Source organism: Heterocephalus glaber, unplaced genomic scaffold (assembly GCF_053883595.1).
Source record: "Heterocephalus glaber isolate CG9 unplaced genomic scaffold, H.glaber_assembly_v1.0 deba00000331, whole genome shotgun sequence".
In the NCBI taxonomy this organism is placed as follows: domain Eukaryota; kingdom Metazoa; phylum Chordata; class Mammalia; order Rodentia; family Bathyergidae; genus Heterocephalus; species Heterocephalus glaber.
The window spans coordinates 46,857,337-46,883,025 of record NW_028258142.1 but is presented as its reverse complement, the minus strand read 5'-3'; the positions used below and the strand labels follow the sequence as shown (position 1 = coordinate 46,883,025).

Genomic DNA, 25,689 nt, shown 5'->3' with positions numbered 1-25,689 from the left:
AGGTGACAGCATCCCAGGGCAACATAAGATTAATCTGGTACTGTTGCATCATGTTAGTAGATCAAGTGATACCCAAACAAGAAACAGAGTGTGATTTAAGTTGAATTACGATCAGCTGTTATTAGAAATAGTGCTTTGCTTCTTTAATGATACTTCAGTTTTAGACATATTGCTTTTTATAAAGAGCTATTTTTTTCTTTTTCTTTTTAATAGTTTTTGAACATCTCTATCTTGTACCTTCATTTTATAATAATTAAGATACCGCTCAATTGAGTAAATGTGACAATAACAAAAAGAGAGTCAAATAAACTGAAGGTGTATGCCTGAAGTTGCAGGCGCTATTTTTATCTCACTACTTATGATAGACTATTTGCTTTCTAAAAAACAGATTGTCATAATAGAGAATTCTTACACATGATGAAGAGAAGGATCAGGTGAGTGGAAAAGATTTTCTTGCTACATGTTTCCTAATAATAAAATAGAAAAAAATTCTTCAATATTGCACATACATAAGATGACTCAGCAAAGAAAACCATTAAAATGGAAAAGAACTGCACTAAAATATACAGTTCTGCACAATGGGAGTGTGGGAAATTCATTTATCTTGATTTTTCCTTCAGGGTGTTATGATCAGACATTCATGTATCAGTTAGGGTTTAAGGGACAATGATGAGCACTTCACTTTCCTGATCTGTTCACTGCACAGTCAAACTCTCCTTGCTTCCTATTGCAACCCTCCTGTTAAATTTGTCTTTAATATACACTGCTAGTATGCGAAGAATCAGCATTTCTTTTGGAGCACATCGCCAAGAATACAGTTGCTACCGTCACTCACAGCACATAAGAATTAGCCATCTTAGGGGAATGGAAAAAGATGAAGTTTAAACTTCGCTCTGCTAGATAGTCCAACCCACATGTATTTATGCAGGTAAAGCACAGAGTCTGTGAGATGATAAAAATGCACCATGGATGCAGAATTCATTGCTGGAATTCTTGAATTGTTCAACAACTGGCAAATAAAGAAAACTTTTTCAGAGATACCAAGTAGTGAACTGGCCAGAGTTTTCTTTAGAAAAATATCTCTCAGATGGAGTGTTTACTGTGCTATCTAGGTGAATTTTGTAAATAGAGAGCAGGAATGCATTTTGATTTCACAATAGCTGATGATTGTGTTACTTGAACTCAGCAGCCCTCAGGGGTTATGGGTAACAAATGGCCAGGAGCTCTTGTGAATAATGCCACATGTTTTCTCCAAAAAAACCTACAGTTTGCTCCTGAGAGATAGTCCTTTAGATATACTAACAATTACACAACTAATGAATATATATATATGGCCAAAGATATCATATTTACCTCTTCCCTACTGATGAGCAAAATGACACCAAGATAGAAATTTCTTGGTCCAAATCCTAAATCCTCACAAGAAGTGGCTGTGTAATGTCACTTTTCTTCAGGCTCCACCTCTATAAAAATGACTACATCCAAGGAGCAAATCCTAGGTCAGCCTAGGTCAGCTGTGGTAAATGTTGACTCTCAAGGAGAGTCCCAGAAAATTGAGTTTACAGAGGTGAGAGGATGAGGAGTAGAGCAACAACATGTGAAAGAAATAGATAAAAGCTAGTTTCCTTTTCCTTATCCTGAAACAACTATAGCTGCTCTTCACAGGCTGCTGAGAAATAGTTTCAATTTGGGGAGAGTGACGAAGACACAGTGGGTGTTGTCCACAGGTCACCACGGAACACAGCTGACAGAACAGTAGACGTTGTTCAAATAGGAAAAAGACATTTACCACCCTAGCCACCCCACAAGGAAGTCCGTAAACTGAAAAAACTTTCTATTCACTTCAGTTTAGTAATTAGGACTGCAGTGTTTGAAGCAATTATTATGTTAAAACCAGCACCATAAAACCTAGGTGCAGTCTCCTACATCCTGTATTTCCTTCCTATTATGCTTTATCCCAAGTAAACACCTAGATATTTATTTCTATATTACACACGTGCATACACTTTAAGAAAGCCAAGAGGTTTTATTTATTATACAAGTGTAATACACAGCAAAACATAAAGCTCTGGATGTGAACAGGAATCACCCAATAGTAAGCATTAATTGGTCTGCACTCACTCACTTTTACCACTAGGGTGCACTAAAGTAGCAATTTACTAGGCCGACCTAAAGAGTTAATGAAGTTTCTCCCTAAGATTAATTCCTGTTCAAGGACTATTCATTGCAAAGTTGTTATTTAGTAGGACAATTATTGACAGAGTATATGATACTAGTTGATGATAAAATAATTTGGGTGAACTCTTATATTCACTCCACTACCGAGAAGATAGCTTCTGAATATAAAGGATTTGCACTATTATTTTGCTTACCAGTGAGGTCACTTAACTGTCTGTGTGAGAAATAAAGCAATTCTAATAAATAGCAGTAACACTATTCTTCTGTTGTTGGATTTTTAAAGGCTTTAATTGCCATGCCACTGATATTTTTAGCTTTTTCTGTCTGAGATGTTTTATACATCTGACTTAATAGTTTGAATAATATTCATCCATTTTAGTTATCACCGAAGAGTGAGGCTGTTATAAGCAGGAGACAGAATCAAATTTGTAAAATGATGATTTAAATCATCGAGGACTACTGGCAGCCTAATTTATTCTCAGCTTTGTTTTGCCCAAGGATATTTGAATTTTATATTAAGGCACAGGGTCAGTGGTTTAACCCAACAGATTAAATCCTAATTGTAAAACTTGAGGCACTGTGATAGGGATGGGAAACACGTTCGGGTCTAATGTCTTTCTGACACTAATCACAGAAGTATATAGATAACCTCCTATTTCAGCAGTGTAAGATTCAACAAATTATAAAACTGCGTCCCAGACTATGGGACTGTAAGAGAGGCAACACTGGTCTTCACATCATTCTTTGTTTACAAAAAGGTGTAAAAAACAAGAACTAAACAAGTGGGATCTGTAGCATTGTCACCATGTTCAGGTCAAGAACAAGTGCAATGCAGGTGTTGTCACATCCGTTGTACAGTATCTTACGGATACCTTATCACCTAAGGACCTGCCACTTAAAATTTGAAAACTTGGACCTGGGATTTAGCTCAGTGGTTCCGCCGCCCAAGCACAAGGTCCCGAGTTCGATCCCGGATTAAAAAATAAATAAATAAAAATTTAAAAATCTACTGACATTTCATAATCATTTTACAGCTTTCTTTCTTTATTGTTGTTTTTAAATCACATAAATATTAAGGTAAATGGCTTTAGATCCTTTTATTATTGTGATTAACATCATCATCATTACAATTTTCGAAGAACTCCTTAGATAGTAATAGCCAAAAACTTCCATCTCTGTGCTATAGTTAACAGCCAGTCTGCTTTTATAATTGTTACATTCCTAATATGTTAACATTTCTTGTACTGACCAATTTGGTCCCTGTGGTTACTATTTTTATTTTGTCCCAAGAACAGCAACATCCCCATATACATTATAATCATTGCTTTATATTCTTCAGATAATGCAAGAAATTGAAATACAGCCCCCCTCATTTTATAAGTAAGCTATAACATAAGCCATAAAAAGTTTAAATAATTGTTCAAAATTCAAGAAGTGTAGTTCAGTGCTAGTTTTTCACACCATGATGGCTGCAACTTTGGCTCATTAGTCACAATGGAAGGTTAAAAGAATCCTGGTAATTTTTATAACAAACTAGCAGAATCTGGTGCAAGTAAAGATGTTCTGTTTAATAGTAGAAAAGCTGAACCCACAGATATTTATGAAAAGAACAAGGCAAAAATGATGTGAAATAAAGTTTTAGGGTTAAGCATTCTAGATATGATTGAACAAAGATTCCCTCCTTTAATTTTCAGAGTAGGACTGCAGAAATTCTTCATGAAAATGTTTTTCTACAGAATGTCTCTGGAAAGGGATATTCCATTCATATTGAGAGGACATCATTTAAAGAGCATCCAATTTTACTGTTTTTCAGAAAATTAAGTTCACAATTTTCTGAAGAATTAATTTACCTAACAAAAATGAATTCCTGAAACCTGAAAATTTGTGAATTAATTTTTAAAACTTAAACTTTGGGGAAAGCAAATGAAGTAACAGAAATTCTTATGAACTTCACCGGGCAGGATAGCTACAACTGCTCCAAGTTATGCTAATTAGCTTAATTGTTCTCTACCTGGATCATGAGTAGTAATTAGAGAAGGAGAAATAAGATGAGTGACAAGTGAGCCATATGCCAAGCACTATATGTATATTAATGTATTCACTTTACTACACTGTGTATATTATTATCCCCTCCTAAAGAAAAAAGGAAATAATTTGCCAAAAGTGCCAGATAGGAAATGAGTGCTAGATTTGAAATTTTACATGTGTTTGTCTGGCTTCCAGCCTATTTTCTTTTAGCTATAACATATGCTCTCCACTCTTAATTAAATAAACATAGTGATTGGCAGCTATGTAAATGAGTATGTATGTGAGTAATACATGTAAGTTTATGATATCACACTAAAACTTGTGTGTCTACACACATATATGCAGACTGTTCTCTCTATAGATAACACTGAGTTTCCCTCTTAGCTCTGAATTCCCACCAGTTATTTTTATTTTACATGTAGCAAGAAAGAGCTTTGAACCTGAACTCTTTCATTGGATTTTGACTAGAGAAATATTTCTGAAAAGGCAGCTGTGCTTAGCTTATGATAAAATACAAGTAATAAAAGACAATCAGAGGATAGTGATATATTTACTAAAGGGGAAGTTTAGGCAAAAATTGAGAGGAGTTAAGAAAAAAAGACAATGTCCTGACTTTTTAATATTACACCATTAATTCTCAAGTTACTTTCTAAATTACTAAACATACTTGTATTCAATTTTTATAACAGACATTTTTTTTTTTGGTACCAGGGATCGAACTCGGGTCCTTGTACTTGCACAGCAGGCAGCAAAATCATTGAGTTAAATCCCTGGCCCCATAACAGACATATTTTAAATTCAAACATAAATGATATTTAAATATCCACACCTCTTTTCTGTTCTTTTAATCCAGATAATCAAGAGTTGGCTATAGTAAAAATATTGAAAATCTATCTACACATACATATATATGGAAATATATTCAATTCACCAGTAACAATGAATATATAGAGATGCAAATGTGAAAATGATGATCTACAAGACAAATAAACTGAATAAAATAATTGTGATAGCCTTTACATATTTGCAAAATGTGTCATTTTATGTGGACTTTCAAGAGCTCATGAGTAATAGAATGCATACCATCCAATTTTATCTAAAATCAGATCAGATTGCAACAAATTAGAACTTGTATATTGCCTAGATATTTCAAGGAATGATATACTGCAGATAGAAAAACCAAATAGCATTCAAAAGTTAATCCAATATTAAAGGACCACCATTTCCTGCAGAGTGAAAACATAGAAAGAACATTTGCAAAAAAGGCAAAGTAAATAAAATGACCACTAATTTTATTGATAATACTGTTAAGACAATATGATAAGACTGCTTTAATGATTAGTTGTATAAGTAGGGTTTCTTGGCCATGTAGAAAAAGAGAGAGAAAAAGGTCAATAAACATAATTAGGCATGCTCTATGAGCTAATGTGTTAGAAAAAAATCTTAAACTTAATGGGAACCACTACAACTGCAATCAGTATCTAGCTAATCCTACCAGTGACTACCCAATTTCAACATCACTGCTGAGAACTAAACTGATCCAATAATCTACAACTCTAATAGCACTAAACCATTCCATTTCAAATTGCATTTTATTTTATGCCCCATTAGTTGAACATTCATATTAATTTTTAACATTAGACTCAATTCATTGTAGAGTCACGTGCACATTTTTGCTGGCACTGCCGCAGGTTCTTCTCTTTTTTTCCTACATTGAATGATTATGCCATAAAATGAAATGTTTCCTAATTAGGATTCAATTGAGAAATACCAGTGGGAAAAAGTAGATCAAAAAGAATGTTCCTGATATTAGGACAAGGTGACAAAATTTTAGATGCAGAAATATAAAATAAACTTGGGAAAGGAAAAGGATGTTCAAATAGAAGATTCTCCAGAGAAACTGGATGATGCTTCAGACTGTTTAGATTTTCATAGCATCCTTACCCTAAAATGCAGAAAATGTCTTAATAATGTTAATAGAAAACTGAATATTTTGGAAATATGTTCAACAATTTATTTTAAGTGTTCAGCATGTGTAAGGGCAATGGATCAGACTCTCTATATTCATTTACATAAACAGGATGAGAGTTTGACTCAGGCTTCCACTTTAATTAAAGGTCTCTAACAAATGCATTTTTAAGATTCAGTTATTTAAATTGCTTTTGGCACCTAAACAGATTTGGCTGCCACAGTATGGACAATAAAATCATTTTTTGTTCCTTTTTGTATAGTTTTTTTATCTACTACAATTGAACTTATGTATTCCTATCTTACAAAGTCCTTTCAAGTTCAGATAGCTATTTTCATGAATATGCATAACCATAAGAGTGCATAGTTAGTGATATTAGTAGGCCACTGTGGGATTTTTCCCTATAACTGCCCAGAGGAATAACTCTGGTTTAGGAGACAGGCAAAATGAGTATATTCAGTAATATTAGTCTCTATAAAAATATCTCAATAAGGTAGGTCATTATCATTAGTCATGATAAGAAGGTCTCCTGGGATGTAGAGGTCAAAAGAAAGTTTATGTGGCAGAATTATGTAAGGAAACTTACAGTAGTGCCTGCCCACATACCATGCAATTTGGAAACAGCCAAGAAACAAAACCATAGAGAAAGAGAGATAAATACAACATGTATTAGGGGTTACTGTGCAACTACAAAGATTCTATATGATCCTGGCAATATAGCAAAATATAGTTATGGAAAAGAAGCTATTTCTTATGCTCAGTAGCTAATTTTCAAACATATGTACCTGTATTTGAAACTTTGAGCATTTCACACACTTTTCTGTATCTGAAAAAAAAATGGATCCAGACTGATATTGTGTATCAATATAGCTGAAAACAGTTAATATAAAGGTAGCCAAAAGCAAAGTTCAATAGGAATTCCAAAAAAGAATATTATTCTGATTGCTGATAAAGGACATCTCATGTACACTTTGCTCATATTGGGAAAGAATAATTTACTGTTCAATTTTGCTAGCAAGAATAAAATATCTATAGTAATATGATTTCATAATGATTTAAAATCAAATAAAAAGCTAGATGAAGATGTCTAGATCAAACTACAGCTATAATTAGATACTTCAGAAATAGTATATAAGTCCGTCCTGAAAACATAGATATTTCAATATCTATCTAACAGTTAATTAAATCTGCATTTCATATAATTTACAACAAAAACATTATATATTTCTATTTTTAAATGTTCAAGGGTGTTAGATCTATGAAAATAACATGTATTTTTAATAATCTATTTTGGAAAACAATATATCTTTGATAGTCTATTCTAGAAAATTAAGAAATGTACACCCTTCAGGACAAATGTATTTAATACAAGGCAATGTAAGAAAAGAATATAAAATTGTCTTATCCATATCACTATAAGGGATGAAATAGGAAACATCTAAAAATATCAATATAGTTTGAAAGGGAAGAAATGTAAAACTGTAATGATAGTATAAAAGTTCATATCTTCCACTCCATAATTCATATAGTACAACACACTAAGTATATGCTGCAATTATATCTTTCCCTTGTAGATATTTAACTTGGACTACCACAATACATATGACAAGCAGACTTGTAATCATATGACCAAAGTAAGGTCAATAAAAATTATAGTTTAAGTTTTGGGTGTAACCATGATATGGTCTAATTTATATTCAAGATAGAATATTTGTAATTACTTTAATTCATTTTAAAAAGCAAACATAAAAATCTCAAAATTCAGGCCTTTTTTTCTTCCTTTTTACTTACTGCTTTGTAAGTTCTCTTTTGTCCAGCATGTTTCCGAATTTGTTCTCCATTTGGCCCAGTTTCCACATGCATGGAATAGATAATGTCAAAGAAATCTTCCACCACAGCGACCCGCCGTAAAGACAACTTTTCATCTACCCCCACGCCATCCTAGAAACAAAACCAAGCATAAACAATTAATACAGTCATTTGCATTTAATACACTAAGTCAATTAAGTTGAAATATTTAGATAATCTGAACCAAATTATCTAGATAGAAAACTTCAGAAATTTTTGAATAATATCCTACAATTTCATGCATTATTTACATAAGGAACTGTAATAAATAGGAGGACTAGATAGTAAATGTAAGTCATGCTTAGCCATAAGTTCCATCTTTTGAGTTTTAACAATGACTTACTTTTAAACCTCAGTATAACTTTTTAAAATTATTTTAAAACCTATTAACTTTATTTCAATAATTTAATTCTAAATACTGATTCATTCATCTAACCAATGTTTCAGTTGCTGAATCCTGGAAGTTGTAATTATAGATAAAAGAGATAACATAGTCTCTAGCCTCAAACATAATATAATCTAGGAAAGAAAATGCATCTATTATTAATATTAAACTAAGACACAAATGTTTTAAATGTTAAAAATGTGAACTCTAGATATTGCCTCTGTGTAAACTATGGGTGTTTGTTTGTTTGTTTGTTTGTTTTTGTTTTGCAATAAAATCTTGCTACATGATCCAGGCTGGCCTTGAACTCATTATGTGGTCTAGGCTATCCTCAATCTCAAGGTGATCTTCCTGCCTCAGCCTCCTGAATACTAGGATTACAGGCACCTGCCACTACAGCCAGTTATCTATGTGTAAATTATGGATCTTCACCAAGAAACTGAGTAGATGTACACTCACTTAAATCTCTCTAAATTTCTATTTTCATGGCTGCAAAATAGGGATAAGAGAGTCCACTTCACATAATTATTGGAAGAAGTAAGTGTAATAATGTGTGCAAATTACATAAACCCAATGTTTGACATATAGTGAACATTTCATAAATGGTGACCCCTGCTATTTTGATGACAATATAAAAGTACAAGAAAATAGAAAGGTACTATAAGCATTCAGAGAATACATGCATCACCAACTTCTCAGGTAGCTTCTTTGAAGAAATATAATTTGGTAAATGTGGGTACTGATACAGGCATAAACCATGGCAAGGGAAGTATGGTGTAGAGCCAATAGTTTACATGGATGATAGGAAATAAGAAGTTAGGGTTGAAGTAATGAAAAAAAAATCTTACATGGCTGCAACATGAAAGAGCTTCCTGCTTATGAACACACACACACACACACACACACACACATCATTCTTATTTGAACCCCAATAAATTGCATGAAGTAACACAACAGAGCAATTAATGCTAGCACAATGAACTAAGTAAAATCATGTAGTCAATGAGTGCAATGACAAGAGCCTCACAAAACAGTAATTCCAGTAAGCTGAGTTTACTGCAAAACCATGAGAAAGTCACTGGTATTTTTTGTTACTCTATTTTTTATTTCATTTTTTTTTTCTTTTATACACTAGGCCTGAAGATAGCAGTACCAAGGCATCATACCCAAATGACCATATATGAACCTACATGTTAGGGTACATAGGGTCTCTCACTTAGTTCAATTGCATGTGTCCCTTCATGAATTATTGGTGATACATGTTGCTCCCAATTAAGCTCCTGACCTTTCTTACATCCCTTCTTGAATATCTCAGGGTATCTCTCCTTTACCAGAGCTCCACTGACATCACCTCACTGCCTTGTAACACAAGACCAGCATGCACTGAGAATGTAAAGTCACAGCATGAAGCTTGGTAGTGACCATGCTGAAAAACCATTCAACTTAGATGTTAGTGCCTGGGGAAATACCATCTCATGTGCTTCAATCTGGCTGTCTCTCCATCTTTAGAGAACATCCATTTTTCCTCGGCTTAGAAATTCAAATTCTACCTTACCTATCAATAAAATCATCCATGAAATGTTGTCTTCTTGGATCTCAGTCATAAAATATTTAGTGTCTAGTCAATCCCTTTGATGAATAACCATAAATACAATAATATTTTATATATGTGTTTATATAAATTAACATATTATTTGTTCCCAGGGTCATTTTCATATTTACTCAATCTCTCAGCTAAACACTAAAACCACAATTTATTTACTCATCAAGTATCCAACAAAACCTAAATAGTGCCTAGGCCTTTGCTAATTACTAGAGTCATCCAGGTGTAAAATCTAATACAGGTGTTTGGGGAGCTTACTGTCTACTGCAGAAAATAGACATTCAGCTAATGATTGTTAAATTGGTATAAGTATGTCCTTTGGCTTCTGTGACAAAATTACCATAAAATGAGCTGGTTAACAAGAGAGAAATTTCTTCTCTCATCATCCTGGAGATCATAAGTGCAAAGTAGAATTGTTAGCAGAGCTGCACTCCTCCTGGGGAATCCAGTGGTGAATTTGTTCCCAGCCTCCTTCAGTTACAAGTGGTTGCCAGCATTCCATGGCTCTGGGCTACATCACACTGCCTTCTCTTCTGTGTGCCTTGTCTCTAATTTCTCTCTTATAAGGACCTTTCTGATGGCCTTTCAGGTAATTCAAGGTAATTTCCTTATTTCAAAATCCTTAAGTCAATTACATCCACAAAGACTCTTTTTTCAAACAAAGTAATAGTTTCAAATCATAGTAATCAGAAATTGCTATGTTTGGGTGGTCATTATTCAACCAACTACAGACAGTATTAGCACAGAGGAGGTATAGATTGTGCTATGAGAATGTGTGGTGGAGATCCTTCATAACCATTTAATACTTAACATTCTTTCAAGAAATCAGGAATTCAGGGCTCATCAAGATAATATGAAATCACATATACTTAGGGGAGGGACATGGTCTATAATCCTTTATGTGCATCTAATTACTTTCAATAGATTCAAGCTCCATTCACACCCATATTCTATAATTAAAACTCAAAAATGTCTTCAATGTTTGAAACTGTAATATAAATGGCTCAAATGTCCATGATGAGTTATTGTTAGGGCAATTAGTCAAGAAAAAGAAAGAAAGATACCTAAATTGGAAAGGAAGAAATAAAACTGTCTTTTCAGATTCTTTAAATGTTACTTTAGAGATGACATGATTTTTTTTTTTTGCTTAAATTCTTTTATTGGTAAATTTTAGATATACAATAAGTTTACATTTATCATTGGGTACTTGTACCTGTACATGATGTATCTTGGTTCTTATTTTTTCCCCATTCCCTGTGTTCCCTTCACCCCCTCCACCCTTCCCTATTTACAAAGACTTTGTTTCCATTTTTTCCTTTTCTCATAATTTTTCCTTTCCCTTGTTTCCTTTCACGTTCCCCTCCCACTTTCCCTACCCCTTTCAACCTTTTCTTCCTATTTGAAATTATCAGTTATTCATTTTAATCATTTTAATTCTTATTTACACTTTCAGTGTCTCGCACCAGAGAAACTGTTCAGTATTTACACATGTGTCCTATTTATTTCACTTAAGAGTATGGTCTCAATATGCATCCATTTAGCTGTAAATGTCTCTAGTTTCTCATTCTTTGTGGCTGAGTAGCACTCCATTTTATAAAAAAAACCACATCTTCTTTATCCAGTTTCCAGTTGATGGGCATTTGGGCTGTTATAAAATGGAAAATACAGAAGAAATGACATGATATTGAATTTAAAAAATCCTAAGAAATCCACAAAAATTAGAATTAATAAATATGTTCAAAATCCATACATTGATATCAATTATATTTCTCTTCATTTCTAATGAACAATCAGAAACTGAATTAGACAAAGTAATTTCATTTAGTAAAACATCTAAACAATAACATTTTAGGAATAAATTTAGATGTAAAGTTAAAAGAAATTTGAGGTTTGTATACTAAGTACTAAAAAATATTGCTTAGAGAAATTTAAAGTGAGATAAAAGTGGAAATATATCCCTTGTACATGAATCAAAATACTTAATATAGTTAAGATAATAAACCTCTAAAGACTGACTAATAGAACCAATGCAATCTCTTATCAGTATTCCAACTAGCATTTTGCATAAATTGATAAGTTGATCCTAAGAGTAATATGTAAATGCAATGGATTAAAATAATAATACTTTAAAAATATATTTAGAGTTCGCATTCTTCTTAATTTCAAAGCTTATTATAAAAACTATACACTCATATGTAAACAAATGACACCAGAACTCTAGCTAGACCCACACATCAAATTCAAATCAAAATGGATTATAGAGCAAAAAGTAAGAACTAAAACTCAAAATTTTTACAGGAATACATAGGAATAAAATGCGTATGGCCTTGAGTAGGGAAAAGTCCTCATAGTTATGAAACCAAAAATTAAACAATAAAAGATAAATCATAAATAATTACATCAAAATTGAAAATATTTATGCTGCAAATGATCTCATCAAAAATTGAAATGAAAACCTATGTAAATTGGGTAAAATATTTGAAAATCATTCATCTATTAAGGAACTTTAATTCATAACACATGAAAACACAACTCAATCATAGGAAGTCAAATAATTTAAAAATTGGCAGACTTTGAGTAGATATTTCTCCATAGAGCATGTTTGAATGGCAAATAAACGCAATAAAAGACAATCAATATTATTAGTCACAAAGGAAGTGCAAATAAAAACTGCAATGAGACATTCGTTTCTCATTAACTGGGATTGCTAAAATCAAATATGAAAGGAGTATGTAAAGAAACTGGAATTCCTGTGGATTGGTGGGAATGCAAAATGATGCAGTTGCTTTGGAAACAGTTTTGCAATAACTAAAATATTAAACATAGACTTATGAATGGAAATGAGGTTGATGGAAAATAAAACACAAGTTTCCAAAAAACCCCCCAAAAAACATAGACTTATGAGATGACTTACCTTGCCCACACCAAGATATATTCAAGAGAAATGATGAAATAGGTCCACATATATTATACATAAATATTAATAGCTTATTTGTAACAGCCAAAAAGTAGAAACTCAAATGTCCCTGAAATGTGACTGTATAAAATGTGTGTGTATCATACAAATGATTATTATTCTGCCACAAAAGGGATAATGTCTTGATTATGCTGTGCCATGAATGAATCCTGCAGACATTAAGCTGAGAAAAAGAAGTCAAACACGAAAAACCACATGATTCAATTTAAATAAATTATCAAGTATAGGCAGAATAGAATATTACTTGTTTAGGGTTGGGAAGAAGAAACAAGCACTGACTCTTATTGTTTGCTAAGTGCCTTTTAGAAAGGACATAACTGTTCTAATATTAGATGATGAGGATGTTTTGCAATCCTCTGAATGTACTGAAAGATTGAATTGTATCCTTCAAATGATAAATTGTCTGGTATGTGAGATATATATCAATAATTCTGCAAAAATATATGCATTTTGAGTTCAAAGATGGAACCAAAGTGAGGAGAGACTCATACAGTATGTATTCAACCAGTCCATGAACCTATGAATGCAGAGTGGAAATGAAGAGGATCAGTCACTACCATAGTGGCAGTTAATATGCTGTGCTTTTCAATGTTATATTATATATTATTATAAATTTACTGATATAAAACATGTACAGAATAAAATTTACAAAAACAATAAAACATACTTTCATGATAAATTGCATATGGGCAGCTAAGTTTTATAGCATGTTTTCATAATTGGCAACTGACAGTTTTAGCAGAACTATGATACATCATGTGAAATTTCATCTTGATCTGAGAATTATTTCCCAATATTTTTATAAGTAAGCATAGCATATGATTTGTTGTTGAAGTATTTCTTACCCTTTGCAAGTATTATTCATTAAACTGAAGCTTCATTCAACTTCTGTACTAAAACTGAAAATGAAAAATTCATGCCCTGACTATACTATTTTGTGAATTTTATGGTGTAAATGATTCTATCATGGCCATTTCAATCTAGCATTCTAAAACCACTAAACTTAGACTTGAGGAAAAATGCACAGAAGTGCACTACTATATAATATCTTCAACATATTCATATGGACCAGAATAACTACTTCAAGAGTAAATATAGTACAACATTGCAGTAAAATAATTAAGCAGCAATAAGTTTGAACGTTTGTTACTTGTTAACATGAATTACTTAATTAAGCTTAGTTTATTTAATTTTTTTTTTTTTTTTTTGGTACCGGGGATCGAACTTGGGACCTTGTGCTTGCAAGGCAGGTGCCGGAACCACTGAGCTAGATCCCTGGCCCTATTTAATTTTTAATAATGGTTATATTTCACAAACTGGCTATAAAATTTATTAAAAAATAATAATGAGTTGTCATGAGTTTAGTAAAAGTCAACCCTAGAATACCACTGTTGTTATGTCATTCAAGATGAATGAATGGCATATTCGCTGAATTCAGTGCCTATTTTATAGAGTACATAAAAGACAGATAGAGAGAGCCTTAGACAGCAAGAACTCAAAAAACCCTTTGATCTAACACAACACATCACTGTGCCATGAAATACATTACTATTACTAGAAAACCTTTATGATAGAAAAACATCAAATTTGTAACTTAAACCTATGATAGCAAGTCTGTGCTCAACAAAATTATTTGTTTATTAAATTTCTTGTTCTATTATACTAACACATTAAATTGATGCTGAGGGGGGAGGGAAGTTAAGCCAAAAACATGAGTCAACCTATTATAATTCATTTAGCTTACTAACTACCAAGAAGTGAGATGTTACATACAGACATAAAAATTTAAGGAAACTATATGAAATTGATAAATAAGAGATGCCATGCATAGGAACATTCATATTAACATAATAAAATCAAAATGTCTCCTATGTGAAAAGAATGACATGCACATTTACATGGTTCCTCTTTGCCTTATAGGGTTTATGCAGAAGATAGTATTTCTGAATTTAAATTCAACTTTGAAATTTCTAACTTCCTACTGTATGATGAAATTAGATGAGAAGAATTAATATAGGAATAACCACTCTATGGTAGATCCCTCTCCTGCAATCCTTCCTGACAATGAGTCAGCAGAGGTAGTCATTTGTGAAGCATATTCCATATGGTAAGGGATGGATAGACAAAGACACTGGTATGTCAGGGGAACAAACTATTCCAACCAAAACAGGGAAGCTTGTGAGACTTCTCCACTCGACTAAAAAATGGTATTTGAAAGTCTAAAAAAAAATTTTTTTTGTACCAAGGATCGAACTCAGGACCTTGCGCTTGTGAGGCAGGCGACAGAACCACTGAGCTAAATCACTGGCCCACAAGTCCAAATTTTTATGTATCAAATAGAGTATCTACTTAATCTTTACTTAAACTGTAATAGGAAATTCAAACTAAGGCCAATATAGCACATTTACTGTCTAGCAATCAAGACATGTCACCTTTTTTTCCTTAGTCAAGCCATTATCAATCAGATACCTTAGTTGGCAACACCATCATCATAAAGTTGGTGTTATAAGAGAGGAATTTTAGTGAAACATTTGGAAATAAAACAGTAGGGCTGCCAATGCACATACAATGGAGCAATGGCATAATACAGACAAAACAAGAGAGAAGAAAATAATGTAAATTTTCAGCATTCAACTTTGAAAAACATTCTAAATTCAGGAATTTATGGAGACTACCTTTAGATAATCTAATTTTTACAATCACGTTTGAGCTTCTATTCATACTGAAAGCTGTACATATCCACGTAGATACAATCTTATTCAACCACAATGGGCTATTTTATAAAGTGACCATCTGTAGCCCTAAACTTTCCTTCATTCATAAAGAAATATCATGCTATTGCACTCAAGACTTCAGTTATATTTTTAAGCCATATATATATGATATATTTGATATATATATATGATATATTATATATATATCAAAACACCTGGTTGACTAAATAATTCAGAAGCAATGTTCCAAGTACAAAACTTTTATTTTTGATTACTGAAGAAATTCACCCTAATTATTATATGTAAAATAGTATGTTTATATAGCAAATTAAGGATTTTTAATCTGCAGCATTCTTCTGCTGAAATTTTCCAATGGGTTACTCACTGTATCTTGAGTTATCTTTGAGTTACTCACTATATCTTTAAAAAAGAAAACAAAGAAATAACAATATTTCAGGGAATGGAAAAAATATATATATAACATAAAGACAAAAATCATGTATTTCAACCTAAAACACTGCGAACTAAGAAATCTATTTTTTTGAAAAGCAAATTTATACAACATTTATTAACTTTGCACCAGCTATTCATTTGCAAAACCATAGAAAAAGTAATTCTGCTCATTCCAAATGATACAATCAGGAAAACAGGAGTGAGTTCCAAGGTTATGTTTCTTCAATAAGAAGATAATTACAATTATTTATGTAGAATATTCATCCTCTTCCCCGTCCAAACAAAAGTCCATGTTACTAGAAGGTCAATCCCTGTCAGCACAAGGAAGAGTGGAAAATATTTGCTTGGTCATATGTTCATATTCTGGCCAAACAAGCTCTGCTTGTCAGATTTTTGTCTTATACCAGGGACTTTTCATCACTGACATGAGCTGCTGCTGCCCTTGAAGCACATTGTCATTTTGAAGTGCTGATTGACCAGCTATTATTTGGACTGCATATTTCTCTGCCTTTTCATTATTGTACTGTTCTAAAACCTAGTAAGCACTTTATGTACTAGACCCTTCCCCCCTCAAAAAAAAAAAACAGGTAAAAATTAAATTTTTGTCCTTGAAAAGTGAATTCTTTAATATAAGGTCAGGGTTTATCTGAAGATTTAATCATCTGAGTTTTGATCCATAATTCTGGATAATTCAGTATTTGGCGGTGACTCTAAAGTGTAAACTCATCTTCTTATGTTTTCCTTTAACTAATAGGCCTACTCATTGTGTAAGAGTAGTAAATTTCACTTTGTACATTTGCAGTTAGGAACCAAAGAAAGCAACTAAAAATGATTTTTAGTGGTGTTAACATTCATAGTATAAAAGTAGGTTAAGTGATGTATGTGCCCATGGCCAATAACCTACAATTTATGAGTATATTTGGAAAGGAATGCTAAAAGATTAAAAGAATCTTTTAAATCATTTCATATTAATAAGACAACCTTGTGGGTCACAAAACCTTCCAAAGGACTTTTATTTTAGAAAAATTCTGGTGGTAATCATTTTGATAGGGAACGTGTACTATTAAGATAAGAATTTTTGACCTAAATACCAGGCAAAGAACTAAAATATGAAAAGAAAGATTATTCTTCACTTCCAAATTGTTCAGAAGAGCTACAACAGAATTTCACTGAGGATTTTTAGTCAGCAAAATTTGTGATTTAGACCTATATCTAAATTTTGTTATCGTAACTCCCACATTTTATTTCTGAATAATATTCCACTGTATGGCTATGCTGTAATTTGTCCATTTTCCCTTTGATAGAAAACTAAGTTGGTTCCATTTTTGTTTTGAAAAAAGCTAGTATTGTAATTTGACTTGTTACTTTAGAGGATGCTCTACCCAATGACCTCCTTAAGTGACTACAGTTAGTGATAACTATTTTGAAAATTTAATACCTAGAGTATCTCTGGTATATAGTAGATGATCCACAAATGTACAATTGCAGTTTTTTCTTTATAACCTGGGTTAATTGTGGAACTGCTTTGCCAAAAAGTCAGTTCATGTGATAGGCTTGGCAAGTGATACCACATTACACTTCTCTGGAGCAGATTACCATAATCTACTGTTTACTACCTAAATTGTCTTAGAAAACTTCCTTACATTTATCTGGGGATAGATTTATTCTTCTGAAATGTGAAGATAATTGTAACATTATATATTTTGCTTTACTTGAAGATTAATTGAATTTTTCCTGGAGTTTAATAAGCTCTAGTTTGATAAGTTTAAGAAAATGTACAGGTGGAAAATGATCATATGAAAATATGCTCTACATCATATGTTATTTGGGAAAGGACAATTAAAATAATGAGGCACCATTACATACCTATTGGAATGGTCAAATTCTGGAACGCTAATACCACCAAAATCTGGTGCAGATATGGAGCAAGAAGAATTCTCATTCGTTTTTATAGACATTTTCAAAGACGGTTAAGTATTGTTTAAAAAACTGAACCTGGTACTACAATACAATCCAGTAATCAGATTCCTTGGTATTTACCCAAAGAAGTTAAAAATTTATGTTCACACAAAATTCTACACAAGGATATTTATAGATGCTTTATTAATAATTTCCAAAACTTGCAAGCAGCCAAATTGTCCTTCAGTAGAAATGTAGATAAACTGCAATGTCAAGACAATGGAATGTTATCTATTACTAAAATGAAATAAGTTGCCAAGCCATGTAAAGACATGGAAGAACCTCAAATGTGTATTACTAAATGAAAGAAATAACTATGAAAGGACTACAAACGGTTTGATTTGTAACAATTTGTTACATTTGATATGTAACACTGTAAAAAAAAAAGTTAAATAAAAGGTTTAGTGGTTGCCAAGGGTTATAGGAGAAGGGGGAATGAATAAGCAAAGATTTGTAGAACAGTGAAACTACAAAATGTAATACTGCCATGGTGGATACATGTCATTATACATTTTTCCTAACCTAAAAAATGTACAATGCCAAGAGTGAATCCTAATGTAAACTATGATTTTTCAGTGATGATAATCAATTGTTTACTAATTGCAAAAAATTGCTCTTCTGGCAAGGGATATTGATAGTAGGGAAGCTATGAGCCTCTGGGGAATCCTCTGTACTTTGGCTCAATATTGCTGGGAACCTAGAATCTATTTTAAAAGGGAGAGGAAGAAGAAAGCCGTGGACCCACTGAGAGTGAAACTGTGCTTTCCTGTGTGGCAGCAGTAGAAAGTGGACCAAAAAACAGTTAAAGTCATTATTTTCATAAACTACGCTTGGCCAATTTAAAAAACACTAAAAATTCACAGAAAATTAAAACATAAAAACAAAAATTGTACATTATTTTAGTTCATGTGTCTTTGAAATATTTTTTTAAAAAATAAATCATATTGAAAAAACAAAAATCTACCAAAGACAAAATACATTATCTTCCTTTAATATTCTCTTTTAAAAAGAAAGAAGTCTTCTACTGTATAATAACTGAAAAGTATGAACAAATATCAAAGTTTAAAATGCAGAGTTCTCGAGGTCAGGAAAATTTCTAGGGTCCTGTAATCAGTAGCCCATTAGATATGAAACAGCCACCTCCCCCCTAAAAAAGAACCCTCAAAAATAAAGGTATATATACATTGTCAGGATAGATTAGAAGAAAATCCGCCTATTTGTAAATAGGCAGGACAAAGTGACCACTTTACTTTGATTTGGCTCTTCTTTGGTGTTTGGGGGTAAAGAAAGCCGCACCTCACTATTGATTCCTTAAGAATATGATTTATTTATTACAATATGCTTTGGGGAAAAATCCTAAAAATCTCTATGCTATTACAAATAAATTGTACTTATAATTTTATAATTTCCTTTCTAAAATCATCTAGCAAATTTTGTCAGTCTAAAGTACAGTACTTTTTTTCTTAAATTGGTACATTTTAGGTATACAATACGTTTACATTTATCATTGGGTGCTTGTACCTGTACATGATGGATCTTGGTTCTTATTTTTTTCCCCATTACCTGTGCGCCCTTCACCCCCTCCACCCTCCCCTATTTACATAGATTTCATTTCCATTTTTTTTCTTTTCTCATAATTTTTCCTTTCCCTTCTTCCCTTTCCCCTTCCCCTCCCACCACCCCTACACATTTGGACCTTTTTCTATTTCAAATTATCAATTATTCATTTTAATCCTTATTTACACTTTCAGTTTCTCACACTAGAGAAACTATTTGGTATTTAATAAGGGTAATATAGGTTTAGGGGCTTTGCCTAAAAATATTCTCATTTTTGTCCTTTCTTTTCTTTCTTTTTTGTTTTTTGCTGTACTGGGGATTAAACCAAGGTGTCTACTCACTGAGCTCCATCCCTAGCCCTTTATCACTTTTTATTTTGAGACAGGCCTCAAAAAGTCATCAAATTGCTTATGCAGAGCTCAAACTTCCTATCTTCTTTCTCAGACTTCCAGGGTGCTGAGATTAAAGGCATGAGTAATACTCCCATTCTTTTTGTTTTGTTTTGTTTTTTGGTACCAGGGATTGAACTCAGGACCTTGAGCTTGCAAGGCAGGCATGGTGCCACTGAGCTAAATCCCTGGCCCAATACTCTCATTCTTGAGTGATCATTTATCTGCTAATACAAATCTGCATTGCTATATATTTGCTCTGAGAATCAAAAGCTATCATTTTACTGTCTTATGACTATGGCCATTGAGAAGTGTGCCATCAGACAAACTGTCATTCCTTAAGGTTCACCTTCTCTGTCTGGCTGCTTTGAAATATAATCAGTCTGCGATTATGTGCAGCTTTACTATAATATTTTTAATAGGAAAGGAAACATGCACAGATAAAATAAACTTGCTGAAATTAAGAGTTTTACTTTTGTATCTGAGAAGAACTAGATTGTTTCTATTTGTATCTATTATGAATAATGCTGCTGTAAATATGTTCACATTTTTGGTACACCCATGTGCTCATTTCTTTTGGATATATAAATAGAAGTAGAATTGTTTGGTTATAGAGTTTATTTATTTTCACTATTTACAATATCATGAAATCATCACAAAATTTTAGAAGGCCTGGAGTAAAAAAAGAAAATAAGCTTTTCTCTTAAGTGGTCTTAATTTATATCTCTTCCAACTTATATTGAGCTTCTGTGCTCCAGTGTTCAATTCTATATATCATCAACATAACATTAAAACAATTAACATTTTAGTGTTTGATAGGTACTGCCGACTGTACAAAACACTTCCCATATATTATTTCTTTTAATCTTCATAATATGCCTCTATTATTCCCATTTCACAGATAAGGAAGCTAGGGCTCAGACAAATGAATATATCCCCCATGGTCACATACCAAGAAAATGATGAGATAAAATAATAAATGTGGCACAGTTGGGGATCATTTCAGCTGGCCAGTGAGTCTTAGAAACAGTCATTAGCCTAAGGAAATGCACAGAGGCACATATGAATCACAATGTTTATGAAGAACTAAATGTGTCAGACAGAGACTATATTGTAATAAAGAAACCTCAAGATATTTTAGTTTAAATAAAACAAAAATTCAATACACTCTCATCTAACAGTCAACAGATCCAGATCCAGAAAGGTAGATCTGCCGACTGAAACACGTGGCTGCCAAGGTCACACTGTGATTTCCCAGCCAGAAATAAAATTAGATAGAATGACAGAAAGTAAGTTGCAAGCATCGTTTCTGTTTATGTACCGTTGGCTCAACCATAATCCCATAATCAAACCTAGAGGCACAGTGAAATGGAAAAGGCGATCAGAAGATTGGGCACTGGCAGCCATGTGTCCAGCTGAAATTCAGAAGGCTCAATTAGTAAAAGGATGAATACAGTGAAAGCTAAGAACAACTGGAAGCCATTGCCTCTTTTGGTAGTTGTCTGTCAGAAACAGGACATGTGCAGAGATGTAAGAGGAAACAGCAAGAAAAGTAGCTTGAAATCCAATCACCACTGGCTTGGATGACAATCTGAAAAAAATCAGCTTTCAATAGTTAAAAAGACACGTTAAAAATTAATTAAAGTACAACATGGAGACAAAAATGCACATATAATAAATGTAAAGCTTGGTGAAGTTTTATAAATTAAGCACAATCAAGTAAGGGTTATTTGGATCAATACAGAATAGCAACACTCCAAAAGTTGCTTTATGCCTCGTCCCAATTACCACCCTTGTTCATCTCCCCAAAGATAATGTCACCTTACTTCTCAACATAGATTAGTGTTGCCTATTTGTTATGCCAGTATTCTTGTGGGATTTATGTGTGCTATAATGTGTATCAATGGTATGTGTACCAACTTTTTTATTGCTGCATATTCTTCCATAGTAGAATTTGTCATAATTATTATTTTATTCAACATAAACAAATTGTTTCCAATTGTCAACAATTAGAATTAACATTCCTATGTCACTTCCCTTTACCTATCATTCATTTATTTTGAATATACAGGCAAGGAGAATTGCTTCATATAGCACTTTTATATTCAACTTTTGTTGATCATGTTTAATAGTTTTTTCTCGTAGTCACATAAATATATTGTCCCTCTAGTAGTATACGCATATTCAACCTGTTCAACAGTCTCATCAACGCTTAGGAAGACCAGTCTTCTTAATTGTAATCTTCTGATGGCAGTGAAAATGGTCTTAATGATCATTTGTCTGATGACTTTTGAGGTACAGGGTCATTTCTTACCTTTCTTCATCATTTGCATGATCTTTTTTGTTGAATAATCACTTGCCCAATTTTTAATTGAGTGTTCTGATTTTTTCTGAGTTATGAAAAATTTTTATACAGTCTGAATATGAATCTTTTGCTAGTTTGTAAGTTTCCTCTTGGTGAAAAGCTTTTTAATTCTTTTAAATGAAAGATGGCAAGGAGAGCTATATATTTTGAGAAAATAAATCTACCATAAATATGAAAGTTGAAAAAAATTAATTTATAGTGTATATACATTCACAAGAAAAGTAATGAGGGTATAATTTAGATAGAGGAAAACAATAATTGATAAGGAAGAAAAAGGTTCAGGGAGACATTTCATTAAGGATTAATTCATTTATTTATTTAGTCAATACCAAGAAGCCTTGATAACTGAGTTGGAAAATTATGAGATTAGATCATTGATTACTTGTTAAAACAAAGCAGTCAATACTAGTCAAGATGCAAACTCAGGAAAGTTAAAATTTATAATTACTGAAGATTGTTTCCTATAGAATCATCAAGGAATAAAAATCATCAAGTGGCAGCAAGGCCCAATTTTTCTCAACTTACAGGAAAATTATCCTCCTTTCCATGATTAGAAGATAAATATCCAGCCGGGGATTTAGCTCAGTGGTTCCACCACCTGCCTCACAAGCACAAAGCCCCGTGTTCAATTCCCCATACAAAACAAGAAAAATAAAAAGGTAAGTGTCCATTTTCTTTCACATCATTCTAACCAGAAAATCAAAATAGGAAAATATAGGCTCAGAGAAGGAAAATTAAAAATCCAGAAAGGAATAAAAAATGCTTTCCCAAAAGATTTCCCCCAAGAAAAGACATTTTAAGAGCAGCTACCCTGCTACCCACCCACTCCTGTAGTGGGGCCATTCCGATTCCTATTCTTACTCCTAATATAAAGTTGGCAGTAAAGGCTGCAGAACTTCCCCAAGGTGATTGTACTGAAATGCTTACCATGGTGAGATTTGAAGTCCTCTATCATTATCATCAGTACCAACACTATCAGCACACAGCCTATGTGTATTTACTGAGCACATACCATATATTTAAAATGCATATAACAGTGTGTCATATATTTCAATTCCTGCAAAGTCCTAAAAACATGTATTATTATTATTATTATTATTATTATTATTATTATTGTCCTGTACCTAGAGAAAATTAAATAGAAAGGTTCAGCAATTTTCCCAAAGTGACACCATTAGCAAGTCATGGAGCGTAAACATGAGCCAAGGTGGCTTACTTCCTGAGCCTACTTTCTTAACTATTGTTCTCTACCTTCTCCTTGTCAGAAATCATGTAATTGGCATTGACAGTTGAAGCCCTAAAAGAATAAGAATAACAACCATTAGGATTCCACGGTAGGGACCTGGGGTGTGGGAGGCCCCATATGCCACAGAGTGCTCTAGGGACAGAAATGAGACTGAGACACAACAGTGGGTGATAAGGAAAAGAGACCACTAAAAATACCTCCTGTCTGTGAACTTACCTCCCCCTCTACTTCTATATCCCTGTCATCCCTGGAAAACTTTCATCATCTTTAATTTTGTCTCCACATCCAAACTGTCACGTTTCCAATTTGTTCACCCTACAGCCAGATGATCTCTCAAAATTATGAAACAGTTCATGCCACTCTTCTGAAAACGTTCTATAGCTTCCCACTGCACATAGAATAAAATCCAAATTCCTCATCATGGCCCAGAAAATCCTGCAGAATCTTACCTCTGCTTCCCTTTCCACCAACATCACTGTCCATTTTCCTCAGGGGTGGGGATTTAGCTCAGTGGCACCATGCCTACCTTGCAAGAGCAAGGTCTCGAGTTCGATCCGATCCCCAGTACAAAAAGAAAAGACAACAAAACAAAACATTCCATTTTCCTATTCTTATTGCAGGGGTTTTATGGCAAAAGCCCCAGCTCCAGGAGTCCCAGTAGAGCAGGTTTGGCCACTTGCCACTGGTCCCCAAATGCTAATAAAGGAGAGGAGCATGGTGAAGGGCAAGAAAGGAGCTTTGATCAGCATGGCCATGCTGGGAAAGACAGAGTTGAGCAGGAATCTGGCCCAAGGTTTCACAGTAATAATGGACATAGATACAATAATAAAGGCAGACAAGCCAAATTTCATTCTACTTTTAGTTACCCACTGGGCATCTGCAGCCCCCACCTCAAAGTCTCTGTTACATTCTCACCATGAAAATTGATTTTTAGGTAACTTGTTTGAACACAAGCCTTTGCCCACCAAGTATGGTTTTAATGTGTATCTCTCAAATTCAGGTGGTGCCAAGTGACAATATTAAGAGAGGGAGTCTTCAAGAGATACTTAGGCCAAAATGGGTCCTCTGCCCTGAAGGGGATTAGGTGACCTTATAAAGGGGCTCATTAGAGAGAAAGACAGTCCCTTCTTCCCTTCTATATTCCACCATGTGAGAACACAGTGTTCTTTTACTCTGCAAGATCAAACCCTGACCAGACACAAAACATCAATGCCATGATCTTGGTATTCCAGGCTCCAAAACTGCGAATTACCCAGTGTTTAGTATTCTATCATAGCAGCACAAATAGACTACGCTAGCAACAAGGGTTTCTGTGATTGCCATTTTCTCTGCTGTTCTTTCTCCAGCAACATAAGTGTTTGGCTTTTCTCATCTTTCATCTCACCATATCACTCTGAACTTTTCTTTGACTATCTGTCTAGAGTACAGTTCCCAACATTTTCTTTGTCATATACTATCCTGCTTATTTCTGTAGTAGACTTCACCAAAAGCTGTAATTTCAGGACTTAGTTACATTAATTTCTCTTTTCCATTAGACATGATATTATCTGCCTGCCACATGCAAGATATTAATAAGATATTAATAAGAAAATCAGATGACTGCATGAATCAGTAAAGGATTTTCAAGTTTCTTGGGTTATGAGGACCATAATAAGACCATTAACCAGATAGGCAATATAGAAGGAAAAGCAAGTTTTGGAGAGGAACATAAATAAGTGAAAAACACATTGAACTTGAAATACCTACAGGAAATGTCCATGAAGTAGCTTAGAGGTCAGGGTCTAAAGCTCAGAGGAAAAGTCTGCATATGATAACACAGATTTAGAATACATGACAACAATATAGCAGAAGGATAGGGGTGTGAAGGCTGAGGAAAATACAAAAAATAGAAAAAGCAGAAGATCAAGATGCAATATCAAAAAGAAAAAGACAAAAAGGGAAAAATGAGAAAGAGGCTTCAAAAAGGTCAGAGAGGCACTAGGAGAAATAAAGAAAAGGTTTTCAAGGAGATGAAATTT

At 33.3% G+C, this 25,689-nt stretch overlaps 1 protein-coding gene across 9 annotated transcripts in view; it reads right to left on the bottom strand.

Moving 5' to 3' along the window:
• The window catches only part of Nol4 (nucleolar protein 4), a 329,323-nt gene that overhangs the window by 238,759 nt on the left and 64,875 nt on the right, over nt 1-25,689 (bottom strand). For 5 of the 9 annotated variants that reach the window (XM_004855194.4, XM_004855193.4, XM_087193590.1 and 2 more), the window contains exon 2: nt 7,967-8,116. In XM_004855194.4, coding sequence (XP_004855251.1) covers nt 7,967-8,116 — 150 coding nt within the window. Of the gene's footprint in view, nt 1-6,960; nt 7,024-7,966; nt 8,117-25,689 lie in introns of those variants that run through there. The other 4 variants (XM_087193610.1, XM_087193618.1, XM_087193623.1 and 1 more) reach the window with 3 other exon arrangements.